At 45.2% G+C, this 19316-nt stretch overlaps 1 protein-coding gene across 6 annotated transcripts in view; it reads left to right on the forward strand.

The window, feature by feature from the left end:
• Window positions 1-19316, forward strand: part of LARP4B (La ribonucleoprotein 4B) — an 843857-nt gene that overhangs the window by 483273 nt on the left and 341268 nt on the right. For all 6 annotated transcript variants that reach the window (XM_085631918.1, XM_085631912.1, XM_085631915.1 and 3 more), the window contains one exon: window positions 7013-7119. In XM_085631918.1, the coding sequence (XP_085488044.1) occupies window positions 7013-7119 (107 nt within the window). The remainder of the gene's footprint in view (window positions 1-7012; window positions 7120-19316) is intronic.

Consider the following 19316-nt stretch of genomic DNA (forward strand, 5'->3'; position numbering starts at 1 on the left):
CCCTGCCAAGCTCCGGGTGCATGGCCCCGGGAAACCTTCATTCTTCGTGGATGCGAAGGCAGCCATGCAGTACGCGAAGCAGTTAGCCAGAGACCAAAAGAACCGCCCGCCTGCGGAGGGACCAGAACTTCCGGACAGGCTAAGTGATGTGGAATGAGTGTGACCGCAGGGGTTTTTTTTTCTGGTGTTTCCCTGGGACCTGCCTATATGGGCTCGACCGGACACTGGTGTCTGCTGTGGGCATTGGGGAATTCCTCCAGATGGCTGGGCTGCTATTAATCTGACCTCTTGATTCTGGGGGTGGGGGTCCTCGAGCTGGCACAACCCACTGGCGCTCGATCGCCCTGTCAAAAGTACAGGGTTAGTAGGTGGCCAACCTGCGCGCCTCAGGGGATGATTCCCATTTACGGGCTGCTATCGATGGCCTTAGCGACTGTTTGTGGGGTGGGGTGGGTAATTGGGGGGGCAGTTGCACAACCTGATTGGGGGGTTGGAGCGGGTGGGGTTTCTGGTTTTGGGAGTTGGGAGGATGTTCAGGGTAGTTGGGGGGTTTGTGGCGACGACAGAGAAGAAGCACATCGCTGTGATTTATCTCTTACTGTACAGTACACACTGCAATGTTTTCCATCATGGTGCACGCTGTTCCGCGCTCCTTTTTGTGCCAGACTACTAGCCGTGCGACAGATGTTTGACCCTAGTGTCTGTAGGTGGGGCGAGAGTGGCGAGCTGAGCGATCATGGCCTGCGGTTGGCTTCTAATCTTCTGAGGTACCTGGCGCAGTGCAGAGAGTGAGGTGCCTGACTTGGAATGTGCGCGGTATGAATGACGGCCGCAAGGCCCGGCTGGTGCAGGCCTACCTACTTAGGAAAGACATAGACATCTGCCTCCTGCAGGAAACCCATCTAACTGCTACCGCGACACAGCTCCTCAGGCGGCATCGTTGGGCAGAGCCAGTGCATGCGGCATACTCCAATTACTCCAGAGGGGTGGCGATCTTAATAAAGAGAGGGCTCCCATGGACCACCCATGAGACGATTAGAGATGCAGATGGCAGGTATATCATATTGGTGGGGGCGCTGCATGGTATGAGGGTGGTGCTGGTGAATGTGTACGGCCCCAATGATGACAACCCTGACTTTTATGAAGAACTATGGCATAAGGTACAGACCCGGGGGCCGGCGGCAGTGTTGTGGGGGGGGGACTACAACGTTGTGCTCTCTGACACGATGGATAGGCAGGGCGCGGCCAGGGACCATCATCCTAGAGCGGCGGAAACGCTCGGTGATATTATACAAGATGCGGGGCTTGTGGATTCCTGGAGGGTGCTGCACCCCGGAGATCGGGCAGGTACGTGCATCACTGCGCATAGGGCTGCTTGGTCCCGGCTGGACTACTGGCTGTTATCCAGGGACCTGCACACCTCGGTATTGGAGGTGGAGCACCTACCGAGGTCACTCTCTGATCACGCCCCGGTGTTGTTGTCACTGGCTACCCCCTCCACATATGCCACGCCCTTTAGCTGGCGGTTCCCCTCCCGAGCGCTGCGCGACCAGGTATTCCAGCAAGGTCTCCGCGAGAGGCTCGAGGAGTACTTTGAGCTTAATGAGGGGTCCGTAGAGTCCCCGGGAATACTGTGGGAGGCCTGCAAGGTAGTCACCAGGGGATACTGCATGTCACTAAAATCGGGAGTTTTGAGAACCATACGGCGCACGCTTGAGTCCTTGGAGGCGGAACTTGCGCGGCTTGAGTCCACGTTACTCGCGGCGCCCTCTGATGGCGCGAGGGCTATGTTCCGATCGACACTGACTAAATATCAGGAGGAAGCTGACCGTGAGGTCGCGTACCTATCTAAAGACTGTCAAGCCAGACGGTATGGAGAGGGTGACCGCGCGGGCCGCACGCTGGCGAACCTGCTGCGGGCACCGCGTGGGGCGGATCATATCCTGGAATTACGGAGGGAGGATGGCGAGGTGGTGCGGGAGCCGCCGGATATACTTGCTACTATGACAGACTTTTACACAGACTTATATACCTCCAAGGTGGATCCGGACGACACTGCTCTCCGCGAGTACTTGGACACTATAGCGCTTGCGTGGTTCAATGATAGAGCCAGACAATACATGGATCTCCCATTTACGCCGGATGACATAAGGGCGGTGATCGCTGCCTTACCCCTCTGTAAGGCACCGGGCCCTGACGGGCTTACGGCGGACTTCTATAAGGAATATGCTGACGTCCTGGTCCCGCGCTTACACAGAGTGTTTGAGGAGGCGGTAGAAACGGGGATCCTTCCCCAGTCAATGCGTGAGGCGCTGATCATCACGCTGCTGAAGCCAGGAAAGGACCCCGCTAGCCCGGATTCCTACCGCCCACTTTCCCTGATAAACCTTGACGCTAAAATATATGCGAAACTGCTCTCTGACCGCCTCAAGTTCATGTTGCCACAGATAGCGCTGTCGGATCAGTCGGGCTTTGTCATGGGGAGGTCCACCTCTCAAAACTTGAGGGTGCTCTTTGGGCTCCTACACTACCTGGACCCCAGGGTGCAGGCGACGGCGGCGTTGCTGGACGCGACCAAAGCGTTTGACTCCCTGGAGTGGAAATTCTTGCGGACATTGTTTACTCGAATGGGCTTTAGCCTGCCCTTTGCTAGGCGTATCGGTGTTCTATATAATGGCCCGACGGCAAGGGTGCGGGTGAACGGTCAAACGTCTGCGCCCATACGCATAACCAGAGGGACTCGGCAGGGCTGCCCGCTTTCGCCGTTGCTTTTTGCCATCGCCACGGAGCCCCTGGCGGCTCGATTGAGGCAGCACCACACCCAGCGCAGCATAGGCTTCACGTCCCGTGGCCTATTAATCTCGCTATACGCTGATGATCTTACTATATATATGATGAACCCGGCAGAGAATTTTGATCCGCTGATGAGAGAGGTGATACGCTATAGCGGCCTAACCGGCATAAATATTAACTGGTCGAAGTCAGTGATGCTGCCGCTGACGGACGGCACGGCTGTGTGTCACACGGAATTCCCGATTGAGTGGGCCACCGACGAGGTCAAGTATCTGGGCATTCAGATCAGCCGCTCAATTCAGGAAGTGTGGCTGTCTAACTTTGGGGTGGCCATGGAATGGCTGGAGACCAAGGTGAAGAGATGGAAGGCGCTGCCGCTGTCCGTGCTGGGCCGCATCGCCATCGCGAAAATGGTCGTGGTGCCCAAGTTTCTCTACCTATTTGTAAACATCCCTTTACCGCTAACAAAGGCGTTCTTCCGTCGCCTCCGCTCAGCCGTGATCGAACTGGTCTGGGCGGGCAGGCAGCCTCGAGTGGCTTGGAACCTCCTCACACTTCCCTTCAGTCAGGGGGGCCTGGCAGCCCCGGACTTTGAGCTGTATGCGTACAGCGCGCAGGCACAATACTTACACTACTGGCACCACCCGATTCCTTACCAGCCACACGTTGCGATAGAACTGGACGTGGCGGCGCCTTGCCCGATACGGACGGCGGTGTACCAGAAATATAAACGACCCAGGGAAGATATCAACACCGTGGAAATGGTGCGTTGGGCCTGGGCGGGCATTGCCAGACGCGCGGGCGTCTCTGATCTCTACGCCCCGAGCATGCCCCTGGAGGGAAATCCCCTGTTGGGTCCGTTGACGGACGCGGCGGTGGCGCGCCGGGCCGGTGCGTGTGGGTTGACGGTGGCAGGTGACCTGTATCCGGACGATACTTTCATCACACTGCCTGACATGGCCGCGACCCCTGAACCGACGGCATCGGAGCTGCTGCTATACTATCAATTACGGTCGGCATGCAGGAAGAGATATCCTACGTTCCCGGAGGCCCCGCCATCACTGGCGGCCTTGGAGGACGTGCTGTCCAACTCCTCCTCGCGGAAATTAATAACACGCATATACAGGTCTACACAGCGTGCGACGCCGGTAGCGCATATGGACTCCAGGACATTGTGGGAGGAAGAGGCGGGCGTGCGCATCACGGAACAACAATGGGAATTCTGCTGTGCCCAGCTTGAGCAATTGTCGCCCAATTACCGGCTGCGGCTGGTACACTTCAACTACCTACACAGGACGTACCGTACACCTATGCAGCTCTTCAAGATGGGCCTGCAGGCCGATACGAGGTGCTGGAGATGTGGTATGAGGGACGCTACGTTCTTCCATCTGGTGTGGACATGCGGTCCCATTGACGGCTTCTGGGATGCCATATTTAAAGCTGTCAGTGAAATTGTGGGCATGCGCATTGTTCCGGACCCTTTGGTGGCCCTCCTGGGCTTCGTCAAGAATATACCCCCGGCGTTGCGTCGCCTGGTGGCCCTTCTCCTACTACTCGCTAAGCGCCAACTGGCAGTGCACTGGAAGAAGCAGGCTCCGCCGGCTGTTGCGGGATGGGTTAGGTCTGCGATATATTGCAAGGACCAACTCACTGCCTATTGGGATCAGATGCCGCAGCGTTCACGTCCAGTGGATATATGGCAGCCGCTAGTAGAATGGCTGGCGAGTAGAGATGCGGCTGGCGGGGATTGAGGCCGTGGGCGAGTGGACTGGTGGTTTGCTATGGGCGCACTTTGGGTCTGCATGTGGAGGCTGATTGGCGATGGGGCTGCGCTGCCCGGGCCGCTGTTGCTCTGGTGGCTGGGCTGTGATATGACTGGATGGGACGCCTAGGGTTCCCGAGGCTGCGGCATTGCACAGGTGCGCGTTAGTAACTGCAGGAGTACTGATGACTGGAATGTGCTACTGTTCTTCGTCTGTCGCTTTTTGGTTGTTTGTTACTGTAAATTGTGTATATTCATATTTTGGATATATCGCTCAGATGTACAAGGTGGATAATCTTGGGCGGTGTGCCGCCACGTCACTTTGCTGCCTGCCTCCGGGTTGTTGGCTACATAGCGGTGTACAGTTTGAAATGATAATAAAGGTTTTTAAAACACAAAAAAAAAAAAAAAAAAAAGAGTAGAGGGTGTCAGCCTCTACTTAATTTTTGTTGACCTTAAATCTGCGTTCGATCTGGTACCCCGTCAAATTTTATGGGCAGTGATGGAGGATTTGGGGGTTCCAGCCAACCTTCTTAACATCATTAGGAGGCTCCACTTGGACAATTTTGCACAAGTGAGGAGTGGTAAACGGGGTGCCCTAACTTCTAGATTTCCAGTTAAGAGAGGAGTAAGACAGGGCTGTGTTTTGGCCCCCACTCTGTTCAGTCTTTTTGTCAATGCACTGATTACCCATCTTAAAGGGGTCAAAGACATCGATGCTCCAAAGCTACTTAATGATCAGGTGGTGGCATTAATGTTTGCAGATGATACCCTCCTACTGTCTAAATCGCCTATGGGTATTCAACGTGCCCTGGACAGTTTTGCCAACTTCTGTCTCATAAGGGGATTGGAGATTAATACCCAAAAGACTAAGTTTATGGTCTGTAATCCACCAAAGACCAGATGTCCCAATCCCTCCTTGAATGGCACAGTATTGGATAGGGTTACTGTTTTTGAATATCTGGGCATTAATCTGACTGACAGAATGGAGTGGGGCCCACAACTGGCTAAAGCCAAATTAAGATTGGTACAAACTACAGGTGGCATTCTAAGACTCCATAGAGAGTCCTCCTCTAAGCCTGTTGCTTCCATTGTGGAAATATACAGAGCTCAAGCACGTGGTGCTATTTTGTATGAGGCAGAACTGTGGGGCCATTCTTCGATATCTGACATCTATAAGTCTGAAAATGCATTTCTTAGATCCCTGTTGGCTTTACCTTCTAGCACTCCTCTTACACCCATCAGAATGGATCTTGGTATTAGATCCATTGAAGAAGTAGTCACCTTACGGCCTCTATTATACTGGCGTAGACTTTGGGTCACCCCTGAGTTGCTGCATTTTAGACATGAAACCCAAGAGATTTTGGCCCTTTCGGGCTCACACAAATTGCCCTGGTTTGCCTTCATAAAGAAGGAAAGCACAAGATTGGGCATCCCAGGCTTCTGGACCAATCCTGCCCTATCCTGTGCCAAGCTGTCTCGTGCTGATTTGGTTAACCTACATCGCACGTGCAGTACCTCGGTCATCCTTAGTAACCCTGAGTTGGGCTCGCTCACACTTGAATTTAAAAACTGTTTACAGAGTGGAGCCGTTCCTTGATGAGATTTTACCCATCTCTGCGAGAAAACTCTATCTACGGTTTAGATACGGCACACTCCCCCTTAGGGTTTTTTCCTGTAAATGGTCAATTGATAAGTCCATGGAATGCCCGGCCTGTGGGGGTAAGGAAGAGTCTGTAGCCCAGGTTTTCTTTTTCTATATGGGGTACAAACTCATACGACAATGTTGGCTTGTTCCACCTTGCGGAAATTTGGGGTCAGTAACTATAAACAGGCCCTCAGAATACTTCAAACGAATACCTCTATGCCTATAGTCTTTTCGGTTTCACGTTTTAATAATGCTATGTGGCGCAGGAGAAGATCCTTTTTATAAATTCACGACATCTATTTTTTTTTTTTTTTTTGCCAATCCAGGCATAACAGATCATTTGTTTCTTTTAACTTTTTAGTTTTAGTTTTTAATTGTAAACAACATGTATAACACAACATTTATATTGTGTCTTTTATAAATGTCTGTAGTATTTGATATTTTACTCTTTGCAATTTTGTATCTTTTAGGGTCTCTGACCGAAATAAAGATTATTTGATTGATTGGAAAAAAAAAAAAAAAAAAAAAAAAAAAAAAAATATGTAGTATTTAGATGCTACGGATGCCATGTTGTGTATATCTCATTAGAAACTACCTTTGTGCTGCTAAGAATTAGTGGATTTAGTTATGCAAAATAAGATGCATGGGTGTCTTAATGATTTGTTCAAGGAAATATCCCTGGAGAAGCGAATACTTGGTTCCACTTTATTTGTTAAATTATAACTGAATGCACAATTGCCATAGTCAGCATTTTCTTTCTGTTGTAGTGTTTTGTACAATTGTTATTCTAAAATATTTTGCTTTTGTAGGTAACCCCATTTCCAAACACTGGATTTATTAATGGGTTTACATCTCCAACCTTCAAGCCAGCTGCCTCACCTTTGACGTCACTCAGGCAGTACCCTCCCAGAAACAGGTAATCACAAATTATATTGCTTATTGTCTAGTCAATATAATTTCTATCCTTGCAAGTGCAGTATTTTTTGTGTTCCTTTTATTCTACTTTGCGGTTTCAATATGAGAACAATGATATCAACATAGAAACATATCAAAACCGTTGCATCACACGTTTGCAGATCTGTGAGCTAGAGCTACCATGCACAGCAGACTGCGTTACAACCTCTGATATTAAACCATGTCTCTGAATTCCTTCCATAATGCCTACACCTTATGAAATTTCCGCGGGTAGCCCTGGGCCCTTTATGCGCCAGTCCATGCCTGTTTTTCGGCACACCAAGTTAGGAATTTCCCTACTTAGGCATACCTGAGCTGTCTCTCCTGGTGACCACAGGAGCTACATTACTAAACAACATGATATATTTAGTCAGGTATATGTGACCCCCTCTGTGCACAACCCCCCCTTTACCCCTCTCCGCCCCATACTCCCAACGCGGTTAATTTTGGGTTTGTTACCAGGTTCTCTTGCTTGACACCCGAGGTGGATCGGCCCACTTGCTTTCTATATGGGTACAGCCTGCAGTAGTCCCATAGGGACAACATCCCCACAAACATGTCATTATCTTCTTCCCCATGCAGAATATCCTGGCGATTGTTGTAATATGCTCGAGCAATATTTTTAGTTGCACCAGGCTGAGCCCCACTCTTATTGCAACCTCTGTCAAAATTCAAAACCCCCTAACCCTCCTCCCACCCCAGCTTCATTCGCTAGTTTCCACAGATCGCAGTCACATTTGTCCCATAGTGGATCAAGGGATGGCTGACTATTATTCAGCAGTGTCCTGAATATTTATGAAATCACATGCTTGTGTAGGTTGGCTGCTAGTAATCCTTCTGTATCTCCCTATAGCCTTTAAGAGCGTATTTGATTTATGTGTAGCTTAAAAATGTATGGTCCGCTAGTTTGCATGGCTTTTGCAACTCTTCAAAGTAGAAAAATCCCTGTGTCCTCCAGATGCACCTAGTTTTGTTGTCCCCATCATATCCCATAGTTTCTTACCCTCCAATACTTTTAGGACCGCCAACATGCAGGATTCCCACAGGGAGGTCTCCAGTGTCTCCCTTACCCACCATCCAAGTTTTGCCATGGTCTTTTTCCATACTTGGTTGACCAATGCTGTCAGTGACGGGTAGTGTACAGTCAGTCTTGTACTAAATGGAACATCTAGGACAAATCTACATAGCAAACTGAATAATTATCCATATAACTTCAGGAGTTTGTACTTTTTAGGCGGCAACCTACCAGGTAGCGGAGCTGTCTGGTTTGCTAAAGCTATCTTAGGGACGTTCAAAAAGTTGACTTGAGAATGCATTCCACCAGTTGATTGCCATTGGGTTGGTAACTCCCATTTTCTGGCTTTACAACTGCTGGCTTTATTTGCTTTAAGCGCTCCAGGTTCATTTTGTCTCTCCCGTTCCCTAAACCTTGTTTACTATTTTCTTCCATTAACAAGCTTTCTTTAAACAGGCCTTCAAATCTTGTTCTTATGTTATCATATTTACTGTACATTCAAAGACTGTGGTCAAATGTCAGGTGCTGTCTTCTAAGGGAGTTTGTTTACTTTTTTCCCTCTGATTTCAAAGTGAGAGAATCTATGTGACCATCTTTCTGGATACTGTGGTTAGGAAAAAGGTTTTTTCTAGCACACAACAACAATTAAATGAACGGTTTTAAGCATTTCAGAATATATCAGAATTAGGAACATAAAGGAAGCACATTTTTTTGTTATTTCTGAAGTGTGTTGGAAACAAATACTTTAATATGATCAAAATAAATATTACACTAGGTGATACAATTTTCACACATTTTCGTTTGTGCACTGTATAGTTTTATTAGTAAAACGTTGTCTGTGCAAATGTAATTGTCATTTGATTTGAAAATGTTTTGTCTGTAATGGCAGTGCACTATCATACCAGGCATACTCCGCTCTATGCCAATGTACTCTGCACCACTCCACACCAGTGCACTCTACTCTGCACCACTCCACTTTCCACCCCTACACTCTATGCCACTGTACTATGCCACTTCATGCTACTCCTCACTACTATAACCTGTACCGCTCTACTCCATGCCAGTGCACTCTTTGCCACTCTACAATACACCACTATATTCTTCATCACTCCAGTCTCTAGGCCACACCAATCTATTCTGCACAACTCCATGCCCTGCACTCTACGCCACTGTCATCTACTCTGAATCACTTCACTCTATGCTACTGCACTGGGCTGATATGGATCACAATTTTTTTTAACACTGCTGGGCTTTGTGACATACATATGTTTCTTGATACTGTTGTGCAATTCAGCATATTTTTGAAAATGGAATCAGAACTGACCTAACATTGTTCTTCAAGTGCCTAGCAACATTGAATACATATACAATTGGGAGCGCATTAAAATTGCTTTCAAGTATTTGATTTAGCTGTACTAATCACTTACAAACTTTGTATGTTCCTTCACTACCTGATGTTTAGACATTATCCATTGTACAACATTAAGAAACCGAGGGCCAGATGCACAAAACTTTCTTGTGGTCGCAAACATCCTGATTCAGTGTTTGTGACTGCAAAAATGTTTTTTGTAATGTAAGAAATCCATTGACAAAATGAGCCTTATGGCAATAGGAACCAGTTGGAAAGAGTTTACTGTTTTGTCATTTATTTTTATGGCCAGAGCTCATGCACAAGGTTTTAAAAGTTCAAGGAGCATTTTTTTGTTTCTTGATTTCCACATTTCTGCAGGTAATTCCTTGTAGATACCCATGTTGTCTATTTGAATGTATTAGTGGCCCCAACAGTCAAATGAAAATTATGAGGTGATGGGCCAGCGTGGTCGCATCCCACATTCCATTTTATTTTTGTTGTGAGAGTAAAACAGGAAACCATAAAAAAGCGCTAGAAATACAAAACAATAATAAATAGAATAACTCAGTTTAAAATACATTAAATAACCATAAACACAAGAAAAAGACAAAGTCCTAAGCATAGTTTTCAAATACCTCGATTTAGTATTCCTAATTCGTCCACCCTTCAAGTGTCAATCTCCAGATTTTTCTATTCCTCCTGTTCCTTCATTTCATAGACTGTTACTTAGCATTAATAAACCTTGACATATGAAGTTCACCAGTCTTAGAAGTTGGGAGGATCTGGATCTAACCAGTGCTTGGCGATGCATATATGGGGAACTATAATGTGGATAGATCAAATCAGTTTGGACTCTTTACAGACACTCTTCACCAAATATGTCTTTAGCGTCCTTGAGAACAATAATGTATATGACATTATTCTGTGTACTTACTGTTGTGTTCCAAAACCATCTAATTTGACAATTCACAAACAAGTGCACATCATTTTTCCCTTCCAAATCACTTTGAACGATTTCAATCAACTCTGCATCTTCATCAACAAAGCCTCACTTGTGAATAGTATAACATACCAATAATTTAATGATGCTTTAATTGTAGGTTTTCTGGCAGGAAATTTTCCACACTCATTTGATACTTCTAACGAGCAGATCTCCTCATTCCATAAATATCTTCTGGGGTTGCGTCTAAAAACCAAGCATATACGTTTTTATATTTATTGTGGAATGCCTCATATGGGCTTTCCAACATTCAAATCGTTCATATTGCAATTAATGCATTTTTATAAAGGAAATGCTGTATCTGATGATTTTTAAAAACTAGGTTTGTTTAGGCCAGTTTTTTCTTGCATATCCAAGAGTGTTCATTATTTCATTCTAGAACTGAGCCATTATACATTCGGCTGTTTTTTCCGATAACTTTAATCCTCATATAGTAGTTAGGGGCTCTAGAATCTAAGAAAGGACCCCTTGGCATCTCCCCCTAGGCAGATGTGATAAATGCAGGGAATATATTGTATCACACTGGTAATTAGCACGCCTATTCTCTTTATTCTGGCTGCCTGTTAAAACTACCCTCCTCTAGTTTGAGGTAATTTGAGTAATTTCTTTGTTTTGTAGGCTCTCTTATAGCCCCAGATGTATCAGCTGATTGTGGAATTCATACAATGGAAAAAGCTTTAGGCCCTATCAGTGGAGTCGAGCACAAAAGATCAAATTATTTAGGCAAGGTGATTATCTTTATTATATTACAGCTCTCAATTAGAGAGATTGACAACCTATCACAATTGTGCATGCTAGCACAATCCTTAAGAGTAACCTCAAAGTTTAATTTGATTATTTCCCCAATTTTACTAGTCACTTTGAATCATAAATAGGTTATTTTCTTAACATCTATTGATCCACGATCAGTTCAAAATAAAGCTAAATTATACTCTGAATACATATAAATGAAACTGCAAACAAAACCATGCACTTTGAAATGTATGTGTAAATTAAAATGAATAAACAAATGAATTTAATGAGGATTCAAAAGCAGAAAAAGGGAAGTGTGTATGAAACATCTCGCTACCATTGTTTAATAAAGCGAGGTGAAAAAGAATGAGGAATGAAGGATGCAGATGCAGCTAGTATCTAGCAAGCAAGTTTGGACTTGGAGGGATCTCTAGAGCCATAAATTGTAATCTTGTCAGAAAGAAGTGATCGTCCCTATGAATGAGTGGAGGAACTTAAGAATACAGGACCTCCACTGCACATACAATAGAATTTAAAAGTAATTGCCAAACATTTTGAAGAAATGTATGGTTCATGCTTTCATACCGGCCTAAATATGTATATTTTTGAATGACTTCGAAATTAAAAGAAGTCCTAGGCTAATAAATAATCCCATTTAATAACCACATTAAACATGGATCATCTAAGGGGGAAATATTCATGCTTTCTACATACTGGATGAAGAACTGTCTGTAGGATGCTTCTATCTTGGAGACTGCTGTCAGGCAGTGACATTGTAAAGCAAGAAAATGCAGTTTTGTTAAAGGCCAAGGTACTTTGTGAAAGTTGAGTCTCTGAAATGCCCAACTCAACTGTGTTGGAGCACACATTTGAACTTGTCCGTGCTGCGAAGAGTTCAGATCTTTTTTAAGAATATTTAAAGCAGAAGAACTAATTAATAGAAGTTAGTTTATACACTTTTGCATGAAGTCTGAAAACCATTTTTTGCAACTGAATGAGTTGTGCGGGATTTCTTTGTAAGCCTTCCATTTTCTTTCAGAAACAACAGTTGATAGACAGAATGCAAAACAATGTCATACATTCACCCCAGTACAGAGATCTGGGCCTAAATCCTTCGTTTTTTTGCTCACCATGCCATTCCAGTTTGGACCCAGCCATATGCAAATCAATCTTGACCCTGTGCCTCATGGGAACAGTCCAGCCGGAACTGCCAAGGCAGGTCCTCCATGGACTGGAATCAAGCATCCTAGCACCGGTTTCGGGGTTTCACACCTCCTCAGCCAGGATAGCTTGATTCCAGTGGCATGGAGAGCACGGGTCCCACGTCTGGGCATACCCGTCCCACTCGGGGTGACAAATGCAAAAACAGTTGATGGACAGAATGCAGAACAATGTCATACATTCACCCCAGTACAGAGATATGGGCCTAAATGCATCGTTTTTTTGCTCACCTTTCCATTCCAGTTTGAACCCAGCCATATGCAAATCAGTCTTGACCCTGTTCCTTGTGGGAACAGTCCATCCCGAACTGCCAAGCCAGGTCCTCCCTGGACTGGAAACAAGCATCCTAGGACTGGTTTCGGGGTGGCATGGTGAGCAAAAGAATGATGGATTTAACCCAGATCTCTTAACTGGGGGTGAATGTTTTGATTTGTTCTGCATTCCGTCCATCAATTGTCTCTTTTGCATTCTCGCCCTAAGGGCGCCAGGTATGCCCAGACGTGGGTTCTGGGCTCACTGTGCCACTGGAATCAAGCTATCCTGGCTGAAGAGGGGTGAAATCCCGAAACCGGCTTGTTTCCGGTCCAGGGAGGACCTGGCTTGGCAGATCGGGCTGGACTGTTCCCATGAGGCACAGGGTCAAGACTGATTTGCATATGGCCAGGTCTAAACTGGATTGGCATGGTGAGCAAAAGAATGATGGATTTAACCCAGATCTCTTGACTGGGGTTGAATGTTTTGATTTGTTCTGCATTCCGTCCATCAATTGTCTTTTGCTCCCATATTCTTTCAGCGGCTTCTCTTGTTGAGCATGTTCTGTCTTTTATGGCTGCATTTATCAATTTAGTAATAAACCTTTTACTCCGGATTTGCACCCGAAAGAAAGTGACTCAAAACCATGTCATTACTTGTTGAAAATGTGTGCTTACCTATTCTATATGTAGTCGATGAATTAGAATAAATAGTTTAATACCTACAGTCCAGGCTGTTCACTAAAGTGTCTATCGCTGTAAACAAAGAACTTTGGATGTACACATTATCATTCATATGGCTATCCCATTTAAATCATTGAGTCATATTAAAAGTGCCCTTTGGTTTCATTTAATTCACGTCACGTTGGGCAATGAATATGCAGTGAATACCACATGATAATCTCCTAACCCCTTCGCTGCTAGGCCTTTTCCCCCCTGTGCTAAGCCTTTTTGGGCTATTTGGGGTAGTGCGCGCTTAGGCCCCTGTAACTTTTTGACCACACAAGGTATCCACGCCAAATTTGCGTCCTTTTCTTCCAACATCATGGGGATTCTAAAGGTACCCAGGGTTTGTGGATTTCCCTGGAGGGGTCCTAGAAATTTGTGAAAAATGGGAACAACTGGCTGCAAATGAAAGCGTCTGGGTTTTTCTCTGCTAATGGTATCAAGAAAGGGTTTGTGGGGCTGAAATCTCAATTTTTCCAGCTTTTAGGGAATGACAGACTTTTGTCAGAAAACCAATATTTTTTACACAGTTTTGGCATCTTTCTGGGACATAGCCTATTTTTGCTATTTTTTGTGCTTTCAACCTCCTTCCAGTTAATGATAGAAATGGGTGTGAAAGCAATAATGGATCCTGAAAAGCTATACATTTTAGAAAAGTAGACACAATTCTGAATTCAGGGGTCATTTGTGTAGATCCATCAAGGTTTCTTTATAGAAACTAACAATTAAATATAGGAAAAATTGAAAATTAGTTGAAAAAAACAGCCTTTTGTGGCAACGTTTTCACCTGTAACTTCTTCTAATTATAACGGCTCTTTGAAAGCAATATACCGTCGCATTCGCTGGACCTTCCTTGTTGTGGGGATATATAGGACTTGCAGGTTCACCAAGAACCCATCGAACCCAGAGTCAAAAACTGAGCAGTAATTTGCAATGGTGTTTTATGTTCCAGGTATATAGCAATTATTGTGGGTAAAAGTATACATGGAAAAATCGGTATGAAAGACACCTATGTATTTCTGAAATGGAAACAAATTATAGAGTTTAGAAACAGTACATATATGCACATTTTCAAAATTGGGAATACTCATACTAGCATGAGAATTATCGGTCATTTTTCAAAATGACTTCTTTTTTACACAATGTCTTTCATTTGGAAGGCAGAAATGCATCACAAATCAATAGGTAATAACGGTTGCTTTACAAATCTGAATTACCCTAAGTCTCCCGATAAAAATGGTACCTCACTTGTGTGGGTAGGTATAGTGCCCACGACAGGAAATGGCTCAAAACCCAACATAAACCCACCACATTTTCACAATGAAAATGTACCCTTTTTTTACGAAGTGTCTAGCTGTAGTTTTTGCCGGCACCTAGGGAAACCTAGCAAACCTATACATTTTTTTAAACTAGACACCTAGGGGAATCCAGGATGGGGTGACTCTACTGCCTCCCACCAGGGTCTGTTACCCAGAATCCCTTGCAAACCTAAATAATTGTAAAAACAAAAAGAAAAAAAAACACATTTTCTCCACATTTCTGTGGTGGAAAGTTCCGGAATCTGCGTGGACCACAAATTTCCACCCACCCCGCGTTCCCCAAAGACTTACGACAAAAATGGTACCACACCTGTGCGTGGTCGGCCTAGTGCCCGCAACAGGAAACGGCGCAAAACAAAACGTGGTCACACCTCAATTTTTTTTTTTTTTTAATTTTTTTTTTTATTCACATTTTGGAAATGCAATCAACATTTCAACATACAAAACCAAAACAAATAGGTCATGGTACAATAACATCCGGCCTCTAGGACCATCTCAGCTCCCCATGGGCAGTGACTTAACGGTATTAAGCAGCCAAACCATCCCTCTGTAATTTGCAGTGAAAAATGACCCTTTTTTGGCAAAGTGCCTAGCTGTAGTTTGTGAACCCTAGCTCTGCCGGCACCTAGGGAAACCTACCAAACCTATACATTTCTGAAAACTAGACACCCGGAGGCTTCCAAGGAGGTATGGCTTGCGTGGATCCACCAACGTTTCCTTACCCAGAATCCCCTGCAAACCTCAATTTTAGCTGAAAAAATCACTTTTCACACATTTTTGTGTGGGAAAGTTGTGGCATCACCGGGCTCACACAAATTTCCCATCACCCAGCGTTCCCCCAGGTCTCCCGGTAAAAATGGTGCCTCACTTGTGTGGGAGGTCCAAGTACCCGCGATAGGCAAGGGCCAGAATACACATATAAAAAAATCTGCCCCCTGGAAGTGACCCTTGGCCAAGGGGTTGCTTCCATTTTAATTTAAAAGAAGTCCCTGGTGTCTAGTGGGGTTTTCAGCTCCCCCCCTCCCCCGGGCAGAAAAGCAAAAAAAAAAACAGGCAGAATATCCAAACAAACAAAATTGCCCCCCGAGAAGCGACCCTTGCCCAAGGGGTCGCTTCCCTTACAATTGACAATAAATCCCTGGGTCTAGTGGGCATTTCTGCCCCCCCTTGGGTCCAGAAACGGCCGATCTGTCCCCATTGGGGGCAAAAAAGACTTAATTTAAAAGGGGCCCCATAGGAAGCGACCCTTGCCTAAGGGGTCTCTTCCTTTTCCAAAAAAAGAACATCCCTGGTGTCTGGTGGGGCATTCCTGCTCCACGATCGCGACGCTGTGCGCGATTGTGAAGCAGGAATGCTCTGCATTGAGACATCAGGGGAGAGAAAATAATCTTTCCTCTCCCCCGATGCCTCAAGGCATCCTAAATTGGCCCCACCGTAGGCAAAACAAGTACCTCATTGCTGGACGCGCTGGAAAGAAATGATTTCCAGCGCTTCCTGATGACGTTGGCGCGCGCTGTGTACGCAAACGTCATGGGGAGGCGTGGGGGGGGGGCTCAGGGGTGGCAGCGGAAACTCTTCCGCTGCTATCCCCCCAATTGGTGCCAAAATTTAGCCCCCAGGGGGGAAGCGCCAGCGCTTCCCCCAGGGGCTGTGCTCATGACGGAGCGGTTCCCTCATAAGCACAGCCCAACCGATGCTCATGACGGAACCGCTCCGTTATGAGCATCGAAGGGGTTAAGTCTGACGAGTTGGTAAATATATCTGTCATGACCCCAGCAATCAGTAAGAATCCATCTGTTGCAGTTAACTTATTTTAAACATTGGTGTTTCCAGGAAAGGTGGGAGGAAAATAACGCTTGTTTCTTCAGGATTGGATGGTTCGTCTCCTGACCATGCAGTTTCTTGCAAAGGTGCTGCCTCGTTTGTATTTGCTAAGGTCTTTTCAATTGCAGTAGGACATTTACAAAGGCTGAGGTTTCATGATGTCCCCTCCCTGGACACTTGGTTGGTGAAGACCAGTATTCTGGCTCCTAAAAGACACATCTACACAAGACAGGAAAATTGTGGTCAGTCTTGGGGGTCTTGCCCAATTTGATTAAGAGATCGGTATTGGAAGTGCCACACACTATAACACAGAGGGGCCAGCTTGGACACTGTGAAAGATTTTGTATTATCCCCAAAAGAAAGAGTGCAGAGCATACAACAGATTGAGATCCTTCACATGCTTTCTGTTCTACTAGCCTGACCTTCTTGAACTTTGAGACTTTTGTGCCTTGCATCTTCTTGGTACCTCAAACAGTATCCTCACAAAACCTTCAATTTTATTGAAACCAGCCTAGGAGAGAGTGTTCTGGTCCTTTCTGGGTGTCTGAGACCTTCTGTCTGAGTAAAGTGCCAGAGGAAGTGCTGATAATGGATGGATCCCTTTTGAGGATGGGACCCCACCTGAATGATCTCTTAATTAGCAGCACTTTGGGGCTAAGCAATAATACCAATTACTTTCCTAAATCTGTGTTTGATTAGCCTTTCTTTTATCAGTGTTCTGCAATACCATTCAAATTCCATTAAATCTCACTACTTTGTACTGTCTGAAAATTATGTGTCTGTGTAGGTTCAATGAGACTGTGTATAGAATCAGTGGTCATATGGCAATAGGTGTACAACTATTAAATTAATGTTTTAGCATATTCTCGCTGGAATTGGTAATCTGCATATAGATTTTCAAATCTCAGTCAGTCTCAAATGGTAAAGGAATGCAGACATTTTTTAACTAATATTCCATTACTGGAGGACTTTTCAGATAGATTTATTTGTGTCAAGCACCACCTACAAATCTGTGTTTGGTTTCTGGAAGGATCCACTTTAGAGGTTCCAATGAGAAGTTTCCTATTCTTTTGAATTCTCTGTAACACCATATGCTTCCATCCTAGGGGGAACCATACCAAGTGGAAGACACACAGTGAGAATTCTAAATTTATAATGGGGTCCAGCATGGGGAAACACTGCCTCAAGCTGATTTGTTTTTTGTGTCGTCCAAAACTGTATTTCCTCGGGTTTGCTAGCAGTGTTACCCATAATGGCATTAATTGCAATAGTACTAATTGCAGGCATTAATGGTAATGGGGCTTATTTCAGGCATAGCTAGCTGAAACTGACTAGCTTAAGGAGGCCTTGCTGGGCCAGTAGCGATTGTACGCAGAACATACTGCATCAAACGTCGATACAGCCTAACCAAAAGGTTTAAAACTGCAAGCGTGTCAAGCTGCAGTAGTGCCAGTGCATTAGGATAAGGTCTATAGCCTGCTAGGTCTGGCCAGGTTACCCCTTAATTACTGAGATGACCCAGTCTAACATTGTGAACATAAGTGGGAAGGTGCCTTGGAACCAATTATGATGTTCCTGGTAAGTTAATGGTATTTCTAAATTTTCATAAGGTCTATAGGCAGCTGGAACTGCAGCCTCAAGGTATCTGTGAAATGGTGATATGTGCATGTGAAATGTGCATGAATGGTCATTGACTGCAGGAAAATCTACCCAGTAATAAAAACCTCACATGGTTACGTTTCGTGTGCCTCAACCTTACTGTAGGGTAACTTCACCACCATCATTGTCTAGGTCATGTCTGTTTAAATTTGCAGTTACTGCTTGTCTGAAGTTAAAAAAATTGATAACTGGTAGCGCCATATTTAATTAGTAGAATTCAAAGAACTTCCTATTAAGCTGAAGGAGGATAAAACCTTTATCACCACAGACGTCTACATATACAGGTATTAAATGCACTTTGGGCACGCTAAAGTAAACTTCTCAGAAGACCCATTAAAATGAAACCAAAAATTGAACGTTGGTGGCGCCATGTTATATGGTTCCTACGAGTGTACATAATAAAGATACTGAATCTTACTATATAATCGCTAAATGTTTGTCTGGCTAGCTCGCTGTATTGCATCTTAACTCCTAAATTTACAGAGTTATGGATGATGTCGTTAACCTAGAGCATTACTCTAAAATTCCCAACGAATTTGTGGAAACAGATATACCCTTTGATTTGTTCCTTATACATTACCAAAGTGTCACAAGGAAAAGATATGGTATTGCATTTTCAAAAGTTTATTAACCCCTTCCCCGCTCATGACGGAACCGTTCCGTCATGAGCCACGGTTGGCGTGTGCTCATGACGGAACGGTTCCGTCATGACAATCCTGTTGGCGGCCGCTCCGCCTGCGCGGCGCTGTTTCCCCGCCTGTGCGGGGCGACAACGCAAATGGGCGGAGTCATGACGGAACCGTTCCGTCATGAGCACAGCTCAACTGTGGCTCATGACGGAGCGGCTCCGTCATGAGCACAGGCCCACCGCGCTGCCCACCTGCCCCCCCCAGCGCTGCAGCGGAATGTCCGCAGCAGCGAAGGGGTTAAAAAGCTCTGTTTGTAAATAAAACATTAAATGGCGTTATGAAATCAATGAGACATTTTAATAAGCGTTATTAGAATGGTGAAAATCAAACAATTCAACCATGTTAATTGTTCATAATGTTACAAACATAACT

Source organism: Triturus cristatus, chromosome 10, assembly GCF_964204655.1.
Source record: "Triturus cristatus chromosome 10, aTriCri1.1, whole genome shotgun sequence".
Lineage (NCBI taxonomy): Eukaryota > Metazoa > Chordata > Amphibia > Caudata > Salamandridae > Triturus > Triturus cristatus.